Source organism: Haemaphysalis longicornis, unplaced genomic scaffold, assembly GCF_048455015.1.
Source record: "Haemaphysalis longicornis isolate Haplotype H1 unplaced genomic scaffold, Haemaphysalis longicornis Haplotype H1 scaffold_1, whole genome shotgun sequence".
NCBI lineage: Eukaryota > Metazoa > Arthropoda > Arachnida > Ixodida > Ixodidae > Haemaphysalis > Haemaphysalis longicornis.
Window position 1 is genome coordinate 392,335,054 of NW_027526203.1, and position 17,505 is coordinate 392,352,558.

At 46.1% G+C, this 17,505-nt stretch overlaps 1 protein-coding gene across 3 annotated transcripts in view; it reads left to right on the forward strand.

Moving 5' to 3' along the window:
* Nucleotides 1-17,505, forward strand: part of Lgr1 (Leucine-rich repeat-containing G protein-coupled receptor 1) — a 328,535-nt gene that overhangs the window by 240,702 nt on the left and 70,328 nt on the right. For all 3 annotated transcript variants that reach the window (XM_077686639.1, XM_077686642.1, XM_077686641.1), the window contains one exon: nucleotides 4,349-4,552. In XM_077686639.1, the coding sequence (XP_077542765.1) occupies nucleotides 4,349-4,552 (204 nt within the window). The remainder of the gene's footprint in view (nucleotides 1-4,348; nucleotides 4,553-17,505) is intronic.

Sequence of the window (17,505 nt, forward strand, 5' to 3'; positions counted from 1 at the left end):
GAATATCTTTTCGGATCTTCTCCCGAATCAAACATCTATTCCTCTGCTTTACGGGGAAACCTCTCTCACTCACCCCAGAAAACATGCAAACACTCACACGGAAGCGCGCAGCTCAAATCTTTCTCATAAGACGCTCTTTGCTTTGAAGATACGCGCCCGGAGCGAGAATATGGCTTAGAAAATTCTGGCTTAGTTTTTGAGGAGGGTCAACCGCTCAGGCAGCAACTGCTGAGTTCGCCCACGGGGCGACAAGCGAGAGAAATTCCTGGCACTCCACGCCATTCATACGAAGTGAATAGAGCCAGCCCCCGTCCCCTAAAAATAGCCTTACGGTGTTTTCAAGTTCTATAGGCGCCTTGGTTACGGCGCTGACAGCAGGAATGTGGGAAAGAAATTTGAAGAAAATGAAGAGCCGGTGGAGAAAGGATGAGAGCTCCGCATCGTCGTAAGCTCGTCGTCTCTTGTCCACGGCGTCAATCTCATCATAGCCTCTCCTCTTGTCACTTGAAGCGTTGTCGGCAAATGTGTAAAAACTAGATATCGCTACGCACCGCGGTGTCCCGAAGGCTGTGGTGCCGAAGCCACTCGCTTTAAACTAGGCTGGCGCGGCTGCTTTCCTGATTGAGTTAAAAAAAGAAGGGAAAAACGCGACGTTCAGGTGAACGCTGAACAATCCTTCGGTGTTTCGGCTCATTCAGAGCACTCACCTACGTGGTGACTCATTCATGTGTCGCTGGGAGCGCGACTGCCTCATCCAATAAATGATTAGGTTGAGCTTGGGTTAGATTGGTTCATATTGGGTTCGATTAGGTTTATTTAGAGTATGAGCATTAGATTGGATTACATAAGGTTAGGTATAGGATACATAAATAGACTGGAGCGTAACATGCGCCCGTGTGCTAGACTGCGCATGGAATTTTGATTTGGAGAATGTACTAAATGAGAGCAGTTGCCCCAGGCCGAAGATTTGAGAGACTATTCTTACATTTTTCAGCCACCTCCTTTGTTTTTTTTTTGTTTGTTTGTTTTTGCATCAATCGCTTCCTTCATTTCGTGCGAGAAAATCATGTTTCGGTTAGCATTTGCACTGCTCACCTGGTTGCGCAATTGAGTAAAAAAGTGCGGAATTCTATAGGTCCAGTGTCTTGCTTGCTTGCTCGGGAATCAGAGGCGGAGTAAGTACACGCTGGGCTCAATTCAAAATGCATCCGCCATTATTCTTCACCTGCACAGCCCAATGCCCACAAAAGTATAATAATTATACCTCACAGCGTTGTGAGAAGTGCTTTAATAATTACTTAATTAATTAGCTTTGGTACTTGTTACACAGTGCTCTGGAGGCATTGGAACTTTGACTCTACAGAATGCAACTCATTACAAACCTAGAACACGTACTGTTAACATGTACAGTTAATACAATGGTACGTGTACTAGTTGCTCAATGCCATTACCAAATTCTCACCAGCCGCAACCATTAGGGACGAGCTTTAGAGCACTATTAGGAGGATGTGTATTCGAGCCCAGCAAAACGATTCAGTCAATCATTTTCGCACGTGTGTCAAAAATTCCACTTTTTTATGCGTATGGCCGAACGTACATCACACAGTCCATATTTAATTTCGAGATACGTGAGACTGTATGAAAATGAAAAAAGGTGAAATTAATCGGCGCTCCAAATCAAAAGACGGGAAAGCTTGCCCCCCTCCCCCCTGAAGCCTCCCTCACCACCCTTCCCATTGCTTGAATTCGAAGCGTTTACGCACACACTGCGCCACTCTTTCAATTATGTGAACGTTCGCCCCTGCGACAGTCTGCGAATTCCCAGAGTTTTTAAAAAAGCTTGTAGGGCGTAACTGAACACGTTCGTAATAGAATTCAGCAGCGTCTCATTCCTCTCCTTTTCTGTGAAACTAAGACGATAGAAGTAATGGAATTCTGTTTTATACAAATACACAGGTCGCGGTTCGGTTCATAAAATGTGTCGGCGCACAAGACGCACTGCTGAATTTAATTTTCATTGTCTTGCTGCTTGAAACAAACGCCAATAAAGTACAAACCAAGAACTACTCACGAAGAAATGATAGTCGAATAGTAATCTTCTTCTGGCCTTAGCACCGCGTAGCATAACTCGTCTGCAGTAGCACGTCCTTTCAACTGGCGTGTTGCGCAGATTGAAACGGCCTGTCTCGATTATTGTCTGTGTGATGGTCGCATTCAACAGTTGCGTAAGCGCTCTTTGTCGATGGACTTTGGTCGACGTGCAGGACAGAAGACAACGATTATTGGTCAGTTGCACTGCTTCTACTGCTTGTAATATTTATTTATTTTGAAGAAAAGATACCCACGTATAATCATAAACAAACAACTGCCCGTGTCTCTGCTAGCTCCGCTGCGAATGAAGCGGACAGACGGTAGCTTTGTGCCCCCGATAGGTGCCGCCCCTACTTATTCCTTCTGAACTGTCGATTTCGTACGTCGAAGATTATCCACGAATTCGTCGCGACTTTTTAACCTAATGAACACGAGGGTGATAGCACTTCAGTGCCCGCCCTGCTCAGTACAACAAAATTTATCGTCACAAAGTTTTCAAGCAAAGGCAACTGTGTGCAATTGGCGCATCTTTTTTATACAGTGGCCTGATCCCCGTTGCCTCTGCGCGTTTCATGATGCGCGGTACAACACACGGTGTGAACCGGGCACAGTAACTTTCAACACAGGATGTGTCATTCGTCCAAACGCCTTACACTCGTCTCACGTGCGTGGCTGAAACATAAAAAATATGTGTGTGGCTGGAATGTTGGCGCTTTCCTCTACCACCCGTTAGACATTGGTTCGATTTTCACCAGTGACTCCGCTGAGCTTGGTTTTGTGGCTCTTGAATTTATTTACTTTTTTCGGGTGACAGATAGAAAACATAACGAAATTTGAGCTTTTACCTCTCTAGAGGAAGAGTGTTGTCTTTAAAAATTAAGATAAAGAAAGAAAAAAGCCCTAGTTCAGCCAGTCTGCTTTTCGATTGGTGATACCACGCTTCCCGATTTTTCAACTCTGATGATTGCCTGAAATCCGATGCATCTTTTGGCCCAGGAGAATTACTCGCTATTTCGTCGCAGGCATCTACAGTTAACGATCCCCAAATTATTACAGGAAAGAAATCCTGTGGCGCGAGTACTGCGAGTGCGAGTAATGAGAGTAGTGCAGATTTGCTTCACTGAAAGCCTAACGTTTGTTTCACCTTCATAATACTGGTTGTGCTGCAGAGTACCTTTTACAGGCACGTCGATGATGGCAGGGGGTGAAGTGGCCAAAGAGCGATTCGTTTTAATAAATACCGAAACGGAAAACGTTTAAGGGTTTCTATCACTGCGGCCTGTAAAGGCGAGTAAGACTGATGAGTGAAGCAACGCTTTTGTCGTCCTTCGCAATAATCGCTTTCGGCAGGGAAAGAAATTGGGGGAAGAACGCATATCTAGAAAAGTATTATCCAAGTAAATGCGATTAGCATTCTATTTCTGGTGGTTGGCGTGTAATGAGTGACGTCACCCCTACTTGACCACTGGGTGGAGAGAGTTTGCTACCACTATACATGCAGTAGAGGTAGGGAAACGAACGTATAATTGTATACCACATGATAGTTATTGCACGTGCGCAATTAGCACATGGGGGCATCTAAAATGCAAGGTGACTTTGTGGCGATCATTCCGGTGTATGCGGTTGGGTCTACACCAGCACTACAATTGCCCTTCGGTGACAGATGTATTGATGAACTGAATTAACTTCCCCTTTTATGCCCTCCCACACTCTCCCCGCATTCCTCGCCACTGTGTTCCCCTATCCACTTTCACCCAGGCTAAACACACAGACGGCTCGGTATAAGAAGCTATACAGGGACAGGTAGACATACCAAAAAGGCACCAAGAGTGCCAGTCGCATTGAAAACGGATGGTTTTCCGGCACACTCAGCTCAGATCCGAGCTTAGGAATCCTGAGAAAATCCTAAAAGCCAAACTACGCGAAACTGCCTCATTCCAAGCTTTTCTCGTTTTTTTTTTTCTTCATCCGAATACAGTTATTTAAACATGACAGGAAGCCCGCTTTCAGTAGCCTCAGTTCCGAAAATTGTATGCGGGCCAGTTTGATTTCTTAGGCAGCTTCAAATATCAACTCCATCCAAAGGCCCCTCGGAAAAATAAAAAATCGAATTTTCTGCGTCGTTAAAATTTATTTTGGCAGAAGTTGTCCCGTAAAAGAAAATGACAAAAATTCAGGGAATACCAAGAGCTGTTCAGAGAAGTACTATATGGGGAAATGTTCACCCCGCTCTGAATTTTTTCTCGTATTCCAAAAGAGACCTTTCGGAGACCGGTCTAACGAAGCTTCCCACACGTGGCCTGGAATCCCTGGAGGTGCTCGAGCTCCGTGACGCGCCGGCGCTGCGCGAGTTTCCTTCCGTCTACCACTTCCGGTTTATACGAGTGGCCCATCTCACGTACCCGTACCACTGCTGCGCCTTCCAGTTCCCGGAAACCCACAACCCGGAAGAGCACAGCAGGTAAGCCTTGCCACTTTATTGGTTCTTAATTAACGCAAGCAATTACTGCTTGGGATAGGGGAACGCTTCGTGCGGTGCGTGAGCATGCATTGGTGGTTGCCGTAGCCCATGTTGGTGTTCGTAATGGACGCTGAGGGTGTTTTATAGTAGCTGTTGATTATATTACCGCTTTTGTGGAGCTACCACGTAAGATCGGTATCATTTCTTTCTTTTTAACACATGATATACCGTAATCGCTTTGTGACTTTGTAGTTTTCTTTCTATGGTTGAGCAGTCCATGGTCGTTAATCATTTTATTTTATCGCGTTCCTTTGCAAATTCAGGTTGGCCGCGTTCTCAGTCATTCCCTTCCTTATATTCATAGATGACTTGGCTTTACACGCGGAGTCCTGCATATTTCTTTGATTCGACGACTGCATTATCCACCGCAAATTGATTAGCGACCACACAGCGCTCCAAAAAGGACCGAGTTGCCTCCTCTCACTATTACGCTTGCAGTGTTCGTGAGGACACCGGACATATACTGTGTGTGTGTGTCCCTGTTGTGACACCCCACAGCTAACCGTGACGACAATTTTGGGACTGCGTGCTGATGCATTCTTGAAGCTTTGCGGCGTCATCGGTCCAGGGCACGCAACTGCCGTGGTGACACGGAGTACAAGGCCCTTGGTGTCATTTCTCCACGACTCCGGCCTGAACTTTACTATAGTAAATCTCAGGCCGGAGTGGGTGCTGCGTGTGCGTTCCTGCGTCTGTCAGTTTCTGTGTGTTTATCTGCCTTTGTTAGTGTTTGTATGCGTTTTTGCGTTTTCGCTCCCTTCGCTCATTATGTCTCCAGTTCCTTCCGTCTCATGTTCATCTGGAGTAGCAAGCCAAGCTCGTCGCCAGGCGGACGTTACTTTAATCTATAAACGCATCCCTCCTTTCTTTTCCTCCCCCGAAGGGACCTAAGTATTATCTGCAATTGGTGCAGCCCGTGACTGATGTATTCAATTTTAACTAGATAAAAAGAAATTCGCTCACTCAGAAGCGCATAAACTGTATTTCTTTGCTTTTTAAATATTCCTTTTTAGTGAGCGGGCTTCAATTTGTCGATATCGAGGCGTGCTTGTTTCACCAATGTTTCCCGGCCCTTTCCCATTTTTCCCGGGTATGCTGCACCATCGAAAGCTCAACTGCGCCATGCATCACAAGGTCATTCATCGCGTCGCAATGACCTTAAGCCACCGGAGCGCAAGTGTGGCAGGTCTGACGTCATGCCACGCAATCCGCTGCGAAGCGGCATCGCAGCTGCACTCGCTCGGAGCATCGCTACTGAAGTACCCCGGGAAACGGAGAGGGTTTAGCGGCTGCTTCGCCAGCGCTTTGTCACTCAATCTTACCATGGTTGGCGCGCTGTCTAGACCGTCTGTGCGTGCACCTCAGCGCAAGCGACAGGCTGAATCCAATCATCCAATGGATATATATCTAGACGGTAGGCTGCGAAAAAGTAGAGATGTGCGCTGCTTTCGCACGATATTGCGTGGTTGGCGCTGCCAAACAGTCTAGTTCTTTTCTCTTTGCCTGCCGCGCCGGCGTCGAGCCGCTCGCCCGCTCCTCTCCCTGTAATGCGCCTCCGCATCACTTGGGACGCTTCCTTATTACACGTCCCTAGTAGCAGACACGCCACATATTGTGTCGAGCCGTTAGGAGATCTCATTCTTTGTGGGCCGGCCGCCACATGAATATATCGGGTGCACAAACTTCCAAGTCCCAAAAATATACTGGAAAAATAATAACAACGGGAAATATATCTCTCTTTTTCTTTTTTGGTGGCTCCCGGGCTTCGCGATCCCGCCGTAGCTGTTTGTCGGCATACGGTTCATGCGTTGCTAGCCGGTAATTGAAACTCTGTTCGCTTCGCAGGCGGTGTTGTGTGTACGGCGACGCGATTTTATGGCGGGTTTTTGCACCCACCTGCGAACGTGCGTACTGCGTTCGCTTCACGTCAAGGCTAGCAATAATTGCCTAAAACTTATGACATGACCAGCCGTAAGTAGCGTCGCGCGATAGACGTTTACGATTGATTTAGAACTGGCAACCGGATTATACATCACATGATCCAGCTGTCTGTAGCCTCATTTCTCTCGGGAGTGGCACGGAGATGACGCGACAAAGGGAACCGTACAGCAAGCTGCTTTTTGCCTCACCATAAACCGGGGAGAGGGCAGTGCTTTTCTCCCTCTCGTCGGACAGCAATGGATGTTTTCAGCCCTGTGATCGCTGTATAAGGACCTAAAGACTGCCATAGCAAATTGTATTCAGCTGACTGTATCGTGATCAGTACATGTTTGGGAGCACTGTGAAGGGCAGCGTAAAGTAATGCGCACGCCAGTCGCTTCAAGATACCCTTAACGCTAACGCTGAAGCTGTGTAACGTCACTTACAAAGAATCCAATTCCAATTTTGCGTTTGCCGCATACCTATACGACGGACCGGGTAAGGAAATGAACGCAGCATGCGTTGGTTGCGCACCAACAGAGCGTTTGTTCATTTCCTCGTCCCTATCCCTCGTATAAGTATGCAGCGCACGCGAAATTTGAATTGAAGACTGTGCCAATTCGGCACTACAAAAGCCTTTGTTAACAAAGGATCAAGTGCGCCTGGAACGCAAACAAAGTTAAAATTTCTACCGGAAGATTTTAAAGCTTCCAAGGTTCGTGCGGCCATCTTTTGTAAACTTTCTCGATACAGTTAGTGAACGGGCCACTAAATGTTTCTTCGTGTAATCTGGGCACCTCAATTCCCCCTTATTATTAATGGCTTATTCTCCATGTCTTGAGCAGTACAATTTCCAATAGTTATAAAATTGAAACTACGCGTTTCTTTCGCCTGATAACACAATGAACGCATTTTGCTTCGTTTCTATTTTTTTTTAATCCATGTTTCTCAACTATGCCTGCACGCAGCTTCTGACCGAGCTGGTACTAAGATACAGACAGGAAAGTTGAAGGCATGAACATGTTAAAAAAGCCAAGGGCTGTATGCTTTTGGATAGGACGACAAATATTAGATCGGAACAAATAAACGGGCTATTATCCTCATCCACTGGCGAGAAGCGTACACTCTTAGTCAATTCCTGGTTATACGACCCGCATGCAGGCGGGCCGCCGCATCATTTTAAAGCCGCTTATAAAGCGGCGGTTCAGGCGGCCTCGCGCGCATGCGGCCCGCCAAACATGCGGCCCACCGAACACGCGGCCCGGCGTTTAAGCGGCCGTATTGAGGGCCGCCTAACCAGCGGGCCACCTAACCAGCGGGCCACCTAACCAGCGGGCCACCTAAACACCGGGCCGTGTGTTCGGCAGGCCACTGGCCGTAATTTTTTTACGCGGCCCGTTATGCTAATCTATTCCCGCTTACGAAGCGGCCCCCAAATCATACGGCCCCTCAAATAAGCGGCCTTGTTGCTTTCTACCAAAAAAAAGAAGAAAAAACCAGCCAATCGGCCAGAATTGAGTTTATTCGGGTTTTTTTTTGCTCGCATTGCCAGGTCAACGTCAGCATCCCGTGACGAATGCTCTAACACATATTACATCATGCGAGGCACACTAAGTGCACATAGGCACATACACACAACCCTACGGAGACTCGAACCTGGGTCTACTACAACACATGAAGAGGCGGGTATCATAACCACTGCTCCACGACCCACGGGTTGCTGGGGAGTGCAAACATGGGCTTATAAGTATTCTGCATGCTGTTGCGCGTCAAGCAGGAGTCTTAAATAACACATTCCGCTGTGAGTGACTTTCTTTAGACCACCGTTTTCGAATCACTCCACCAAAGAGGCATAATACTACGGTTGGGAGGGCTTCAAGTACATTGTTACGAGCAGAAACCTTTTGTCATGCTGTGTGCCCATTTCAACAGTATGATGCGCCATGCGGTGATTTATTACTTTTTTTCCCCTCCCACCTCTCCCCCCGACAGCCCCAACCTTGTGATCCACTCCTGCATAACCTGCTAACCAATGTATAATGCACACCAGCACAGCCGCCAACCGGTGTGTAACCCCTTCTCCAGTAGTTGTTTCCCCTGTCTGCAGGGACGGGTGCGTGCTACAAGGAAGAGTCGCGTGCCGAATTATTATTCTCCCTCTCTTCCTCCATCCCTCCTTCTCTACTCTTTTTACTGTCCCCCCTCTCGCTTCCGTTCGGCCGGTTGAGGTGTCGGCGAAACGCCAGGCAGTTACCGGCCTCTATCTCCCCTTCCCCCACCCCCAACTACCACTTCCTCCTCCTCCTCCATCGATGCAAACGGAATTGATAACAGTTCTTCTGCCTTGTAACCAAAAGTATTCTTGGCCATTCGCGGAAAGTGCCTCCTATGACAATGCATGCAAATGACTAGCACGTAAGGCACACTGTCGTGCTGAACATAAGACTGTCTGGTCACGAGTGGCAAGTATACCAAGCATGAAATGGTGTACTGAAGTTTTTCTGCTCGTCGTAGCTCTTCTGATGGTGCTGTTACATGCCTTCACCTTTATTTTTGTAAGAGGGGGCGGTAGTAAATTACGTCTCTGGTAATGTAAAGAACCAATAATAAATTACTCATTCTATATAACATTGTGTCGTGACGCCTGCAGAATTGCCGCGTCGCCTGAAGAATTGGTGATCGCGAGCACACAAAGAATATCTTAGCGTTTTCTCGCGCAGACCGGATAGGCGCTCGGCCGTGTAACTTGTAACCCCCTGAATTTCCAGAAAAATGCAGTTTTCGCGGAAGTTCCACCTTTAATCGTTATAATATCGTAAAGATCATTTGTCGAACCAAATTTTGAGAAACCAAAAAATAAAAAAATATAAAAAAATGACAAACTGGTAAACAGTATAACATCCTGCATTTCCACAATAATGCAGATTTTGCGGAAACTTGGAATTTTTATCATAGCGTAGATCGAGAGAATTGGCCGAACATAACTTTGAAAAACGAAAAACCAAGAAAAATATAAAAAATACGAAAAATGGTGAGCCGTGTAACGCCCTTCATTTACAAAAAATGCAGATTTGGCGCCAGTAACACCTGTGATTGTTATAATAGTGTAAATGGAGATTATTTGACGGACAGGACTTGGAAAATTCAAGAAATTTGGCTCTAAAAGACCCACACTCAAGGGAAGCGCCATAAGAATGCTCAGCATTAGTAGACAATTCTCTTAATTTTTCCAATTTTTTTAAGTGGCCTCATTTAACTCGCGCTCCAGTTATTAACGAGTTATATTATTGTACGCGGAAGCGCAAGGTCGCGGTTGAGCATTTTCAACATTTTCAAGGTCGTTCACCAAAACCATAGCACTTGGTAATGAATGCACACTTGTGCATCTGAAGTTTAGACCGTATAAAACATTGCCACCAATAAATGTGTTACAATGGCTGCAATTGCACTAACACATTTGTGACTTGTGCACTTCTGGAACACCTTCATGACCTCAGTTATCATGCAATGAGGTTTTACCTTTATAATCTCAGTGTTTTGCCACCTGATCTATCAGGCCTCAATGCACATACTACGAATTAAAAAAAAACTCCCTATATTTATAATGCCATGTTACAAGCAAAGCTGTAAAGCAAATATCTGTATACATTAAACCTATCCGGATCTTGAAGTGATACTCTACTCATACAAGCTTGGGACATGAGCAGAGAGCTGAGTTGGGTATGTAAATTTTAAGTATTTTGTCATTTTCGAATTCATGAGCGTGCACAAGTGTGAGATTAAAATTACATGAATGACACCATGTCGAAGGAACGATGTTTTCTTTTTATTTGATATCAAAAATACAAATACGAACACGAGATACTTATACTGAAATACCAAATACAAATATTAGCAGATTGCCCTTATGGAACACACAAATGAAAATATTCTTTTGTGGAAGAGCAAATAAGGACCTGTGAAGATGAAATTATTCTTTCATTTATGGAATTTTCAGCAGCTTGCTGAACAGGGAGGAAACATCTTTTTTGCAGGCTGCTGACTGTACAAAGCCCAATGTTTGGCCTAAAGCTGACGGGTATACCTCATGTCCTAATGTAATATATTACCAAACAAAGAAAAAGTACTTTCTCCGGGCTTCAATTATGGTCCAGGTGATGTGAGGTGACTGTGAGAGGGAAAGAGGTTCCCAGCCTGCACCACATATGTATCGCAGGGAGAGAAAGGGAAGACGAGGGGGTAGAAATACACCACTTCCGATGATGTAGAAGGCCTTTGTAGAATCCCCCCCAGCAATCTTTGGCCCGGGAGCTGCTGCTTCGGGGATTTCGTCGCACTGTAATGGAAACAGCGTTGTAAACATCTCAAAAACCTCGAGTTACGGGTAGCATTCTGTTGTGTTGGCACTGCGTGAAGAAAAGAAAAGGTAATTGAAAAAGTGACCAGGTACAAAATTGTGGCGTTATTTATCGGCGGTAAAACAGTATAGCCTGAAGGAGCGCAGCAGAAGTATCACCAACACCTTAGCAGATATGTGAAAATATCATAAATCAGGCATGTGCATCGCTGTAGTTTAGGCAATTATTTCTTTCTTTCTGCTTTATATTCAAAAGCTCTCCAAAAGGACGTTTCTTCATATACATAGGAAGGCCGAGCGCTTTTTCAGTGCGAAGGTGTGCGAGAAAACTTTGGCATAATTTTATTTGACGCTGGCACGTCAATTGGACGTCGTAAAAAAACCCTTTTCGCTGTTACACGCGGAGGGTAATGTGCCCTAGTTTCTTTTTATGAAACAATTTCCACCAATAGTATGGGGCAAAACATTTTATGAAAGATCGAATAAAACTGCTAGCAATATCTTTTGCTAAAGCATAGGTAAACTGCGCGCACCGACCAACAGCCAACGCATCTGTAACCATGGCCTCCTGTATAACGCCTTTACAGGAGGCTGAGTAAAAACATTAGAAGCCACCGCTTTGAGCAACCTCCACGCCGGCGCCGCGCCGCGTTTGCGCTGCCATTGCATCATGTTTCTGCAAACCGCGAGTTGACACTCCAGACAGACGACAGCTGTGCCGAAGTGCCGAACACAACAAGATGGAGGCTGGTGTTACTCATGAATGTTGCTTCATGGGAAAACTTTACCACTTAAACGCACCGTAAGAAAGTTTCCAAATCGCCACAGGATCCAGAATACTCAACGGGCAAGAAAATTCACTAGCCGAAACGACGACGCGAAAATCTGGTTAAGAAAAAACGTTATAACTAACTTTTTGCTACTCTTACCGAAAATGGCAAGCAGTGGCCATATAATATTGAAAAATACAAAATTCAAACTGGTTTTTATGTGGTTTGACCTTGAAAATGGGACGTGTGTAAAAATGCAAATTCTTTATGTCACCGCGGTATACTCATTACGGCAACGGAAGTACCCCACATGTGCAAGCGTTTTCGTTTTCCTCCTGGATCGAACCCGAATCCTATCTATAAGAACGTCAAATTTACCGTACGATCACGGGTATCGGAGAACGGTTTTGGCGCGGGCTTCTTACGACGACGCAAAAGGCATAATTTTGTGGTCCTTGCTATATTGTCTGCAAACACAAATTCTTACAGTCTGCGCTCCCCCACCCCTCGAAAAAAAAAAAAGAAATCCAGGGACTTACCTATCCGCTCGTGTTCAACCGGGCTATGCCCGTAATACACACACCAGCCGGCTTGACATGGCGCCGCTGCTTGGCTTGCGTTCCCGGTGGCCGGTGTAACAGGGTCGGTGTAACAGGGGAAGCAACTGCATTCGCAGTTGCTTCTCCTGTTACACTGATTTCGATGCACACATTTGATGTCAGCGGAAGCTAACGTGGTCAGGTGTGAACGCTCGGAACTGAGTATGAACTATACAGAGCATGAGTCAAAGCGCGGGACCCCAACTTGCTCCGCGCTGAAATTACTCCATACTGCGCACGCGCGCTAAAGACAAATCACCGGACCACAACTCGCCACGCACGATCTTTTTTCCACTCCTACTGCGCATGTGCGCGCAAGTTTTTTTTAAATGTTTTTCGGCTGTCGCCGTGTCGTCGGGCGCGTGTCGTCGGCCGCCGCAAAGGAAGGTTGCGGGCCATTGTGTGAGGGGGAATACGCGCATGCGCCGCAAGCCACACATATCGCTCGGAGCGTCACGATTGCCCCCCTCTTTTTATTTATTTCCTGGCGTCAGGCTGTCCGCTAGTATATAGCCGTGACACGGGTCGTTGGCGCAGCATATAAGCATGCTGTAACCGCCTGAGGTTTTGTCACGGAAAAGAAGTCTGTCAGGGCCTCTTATATCACGGTATTGAGGCTGCCAACCGCATATAAATAGGACGCTATCCGGGACGCCACTAAGAGTGTAATAGAGTCGGTGCAGCGGATCCCACGAACAGGGGGAATTACACATTTCAATAGGCCACCACCCGCCCACTGGGAAAAAACAGACTAACTTTCGACGCGGCAGTCACAAGAACAATAAAAGCGGCACTGGCTGCAGCGTTTGGGTGCCTACGTCGAAATGTCTATGCTGCGCCACCTAACATTCGTCAATTAGCCTATAAAATGTTCGGTACCCTGCGGCTATAGAGTTCACTTCATCCATCTGATTCCCGTACCAATTTAATTTGATTGGCATATAGAAGTGGTGCAACTTCGGGCCGCTTTACAATTCCGACTCGAGCATAGGCGAAACAAAAACACGGTCTTTGTCTTTACCTATTACGTATCTGGCCTCAGATCGCTTTTTCGGGCATCTTTAATTAATGTCTTTCGAAGCACGATTATCCCCCATTACCCACTCGAACCCTTACATTCCCACAGAACGCGGATCGTAGTATCAGCATAGCGTCAATCTCATCTATAAGGTACTACAAACGCATTTATAATCCCCCCCCCCCCCCAATTTGCGAGAAATACGCTTGTGGAATGATCTTCCTGATAATATTGCGTCTGGGACTAACAAAGAAACCTTCCATAGCATTTTTTGTTAATACCACAAGACTGTGTTGTTTGCATTCCCCTACGTGCGTGCCATTCATGCTTTTTTTTTTCGGTTATGACTTGCATTGTAAACTTCATTTTCTTTTTTTCTTTATTGCAATTTGTTAGGATTACATTCTCGGGCTGCTTACTAACCCAGTTGATGTTCTGGTAGAATGTGTCTAACCGACGCAGAAATTTGGGATAGTTGGTGATAAAACTTCGACATGGTAAAAAGCGCAAAAGAAACGGATCACAAGAAAGAAAGAAAGAACGCTTACACAGGACGCGAAAGAAAAAAAGACGGGGACACAAGAACACTTACACGGAAAGGGCGCCCGTTCTGTGCAAGTGTTCTTTCTTGTGTCCTCGTCTTTTGTTTCGAGCTTTTTACCACGTCAAAGTGTCTAATCACTTTCTCGATGCTCTCAGAAAGTGCATTGAAAGCCGCAATTTGACTTTCAAATCTTAGAGGTTGGACGGAGTGGAGCGGTCATGGAAGGCCCAAGGCTCCCTTCACACCGAAAGGGGTGAACGGAGTGGATGGGTAGTGGGAGCAGAGAGGAGCATAAGAAGTGCATTCAGTTCAACACAAATCTCAGACAACCGGAATATTGCTAGCCACATTATTTATTTATTTATTTATTTATTTATTTATTTATTTATTTATTTATTTATTTACATCGCAATTTCTAGTATCCCATCGTCAGTCATTGGGAATAGGTTCTATCTGAATCTTTTTTCTTGGTATTTTTTCTTGCTTTATGGTTGTTCTGTCTGTATATATACTTTCGTGCTGCTGCCTTGTGTTGATGTCGTGTTGTGTTCTGTAGTGTTGTGCTGTGCTTAATAGTCGCGGTAAGCAGAAGTCCGTCAATTAAAAATATATGCTGCATTGCTGTAACGAAACACCCCGCAATCCACTGCTCTTCCCATCGCTTCTTTGATTGAGCCCAGTGTTATAGGCGCCGCCGCTCAAGATGCCAGTTGAGCTGGCCCCGTTATCATCGCGGAGCGCCGTGGGGGAGTCCATTGTAGTCAAGTTTCAAGTTTCAAGTTTATTTTCCAACATTACAGTGTTGGGGGTCCACCAGGCGAAAAAGCGGTCAGTGACCACTTGAAGGGTGCCTGGCAGCCCGTAAACACAGCAGCTGTTTGGCAACGGTAAAAAGCATACACATACTAATATATACGTGAATACGTAAAAACACACCTATATACGAACAACGAACCAATATACGAACAACTATATACGAACCTATATACGAACAGCCTATATACGAATATAGTCCCCTTCCACATTTGAAAAGCCGGAATAGCTAGGTTCTGAAGGCAGGGCGAAGGAAGCAGGTCCCAGAAAGCCGTCTGCGTACTTGTAGAGACGAGTACAACCAGACAAAACTATTGTTTCACATAGCTGCCCACTCAAGAGAAATATTCTCCGTTTTGTGCGCGCTTCCCTTATACGGGCAGCGCTGTGTAAGTGAAACTAGGGAGTCTTTCAAGTGGTACAAGAGGTATCTCAACGAGGTGTGCCTAAGGGGAGTGTTTTGCTTCACTTTTAATGTGGCTATGGCCGCCCTTTAGAGCGCTAAAAGAGAACTCTAGGTCAGCCTATTTATCGGTATATGCAAACGATATTTGCATTTAGTTTTCCGGATATAAGCACACGCAAACACACGCACTGGCAGCGATCGGTCAAAGAGATATTCGCTCTGCATACAAGCGTATCTTTCGTCGGTGGGACTAGCACTCACTGAGGAAAAGCGCCCTTAGGTTCCCTGGAAAGGCTACAAAAAGCTACATGCCTCAAGGTAACCTTCGGGATCATGCCAATCCGGCAAGCTAATCGTATCAAGTTTCGTGGCGTCACCAACGGCTATTGACTATTCTGACGGCAGGCCGTGTAATCACTCAGAATGCATGTCCTCATTATCCTTCATAAATGTGTTTCAAAAAATTGCTCGAACTAACAGAAGAAGTCACCCGCCATCTATATATACTCTAACTGCACTCGGCGATCATCTTGAGTCGGCGGATTTCACCAGCTGCCCTTACTTTCCCCTTCAGAGTCCCCATATGACCGCCTGGAAACACTTCACATAACGGCGCTTAGGATAGCACTCCCGGCTCCCCAAATGGCGTCAAATAACAACGTCATCGACTAGTCCCAGTTTTCGTCCCAACGCTTGATGACGGCACAGATGCTGCTGCTTTTGCAGCCCGTCCAGCCGGGAGAGTCTCATGCTGGAAAAACATTGCTCAGGCGACTACGCTTAAGGGTGGAAGCACACGTACAGGCGGCATTCAGAACGCCAAGTGTTCATTTCTCAATGGCGGAAGAAACAGCAGCATTCGGAACCGCAATGGTCTTACGAGAGCTTGGAGTTTACACTAGCCATCGCACTCGCTCGAAGCGATTTACCCCAGTAGCCGAGGTGAGGACGTCAGTACTTGCACACTTCAACCGAACGTATAAACACCTTGTTGACGTGTTAACGGACGTCTCTGTCGGCAGAGTACCGAAGGCCAGTGCAGCGGCGTTTGTAATCCCCACCATGAATGTTTACTGGGCTGCCCGTCGCGACCACGTGACGTCACCCACTACGGTGGAGTGTGTTGCAATTGAGGCAGCCTTGAAAGGAGTAAATCTCTTTGAGTTCGGCGCGTGGTCGCTCTAAGGGAATCCAAGCCAACCCTACCACTCTTGCAGCATGAAATTCCCATAGACAAAACATGCCAAGGAATCTTGAGCAGCTCAATTAAAACAGCTAGTGTTCGCTACAGTAGTTTCATTCTCGCGTAGGAGTGGTAAAAAACGAGGCTGCGGACAAGTTGGCCCGAGAAAGGCTTTCATATGCCCGCTCTTTGAAAGTGACTCCAGACGGAGAATGCATTTTAAAACCGATCGTTACTGAATATTTTAGTTCAACTTGGCGTCGCCGATATCACCTTTGCGTTACAAAAAGACCAGAAAGGGCACAGGCGTTATTGCTGTTCCACATCAAAGACAGAAAGAACAGCGGCGTGGCTTTATAAGATTTAGCCTTACGTTATCACCTCTGTCTGTACTGTAATGTGTGGTGTAGCACGTGACATCAGACTTTTTTATTCGTGGAGTTCCCTGAACCTCAGATCGAGAGTTCAGCTTTGTTTTAAGAGCTTAAAACAAGAGCGGCCAGGTATGCCTCTTGCGAGGATGTTTTATTACTAAACTGATACTGGATTCCTTGGTGAGACATCTTGTGTCGAGCTCTCCAGGTTTTAAAGGAAAAAAAAAAAAACCTTTGTGACTCCTGGGGATTTATCGCCAGTATCTTTACAGAGGTGCTGTTGGGGAGGAGCGAACGTTGCCCCCCCCCTCCCCCCCTTCAAGGCAGCAGTCCGCCTTTTCACTAACTGCAGTAGCAAACCCACTCCGGAATGTCGCCGTTGTAGCTTTAAAAAATGATGTGTAGTGGTTGTAATGGTTGCGGGAATTAGTCGAAAATCTCGTTTTCAGTTTTCCCACTCTAAAACATTCGTATCCTTTTTCCGCCAAAAATATTCCCTAGCATGTAAAACTTTACCAGCTTAGTGCGTTTGAAATGGCCTTAGTGGTAAATTGAAAACTAAGTTATCTTTCTGTAGGGAAAGGCTGATGTACCTTCTATATACCAACCCATGCTGAGTGCTCGAGCTGCTCATGGAATTAGACCACCGGTGGTCGTGCCATACAGGCGAACAATTCATCAAGGCCAAAATCTTTTCTCGATTTGTGCAGTATTTGTTTCAGATTTATTACGCAGTCCTCGAGGGGATCCCTACTGGATTTTATCAATTTCTTTCTCTATCGTCGTACCTGGCTGTACTGTGCAAGCAAACAACTTCTCTAACCTCCTTTCTCCTCTCTGTCTCCCTCCTGTCTCTCAAGCTGAAGAACACAGAAGATAGGCGTAGCCATCCAAACTTGCGCACTCCAC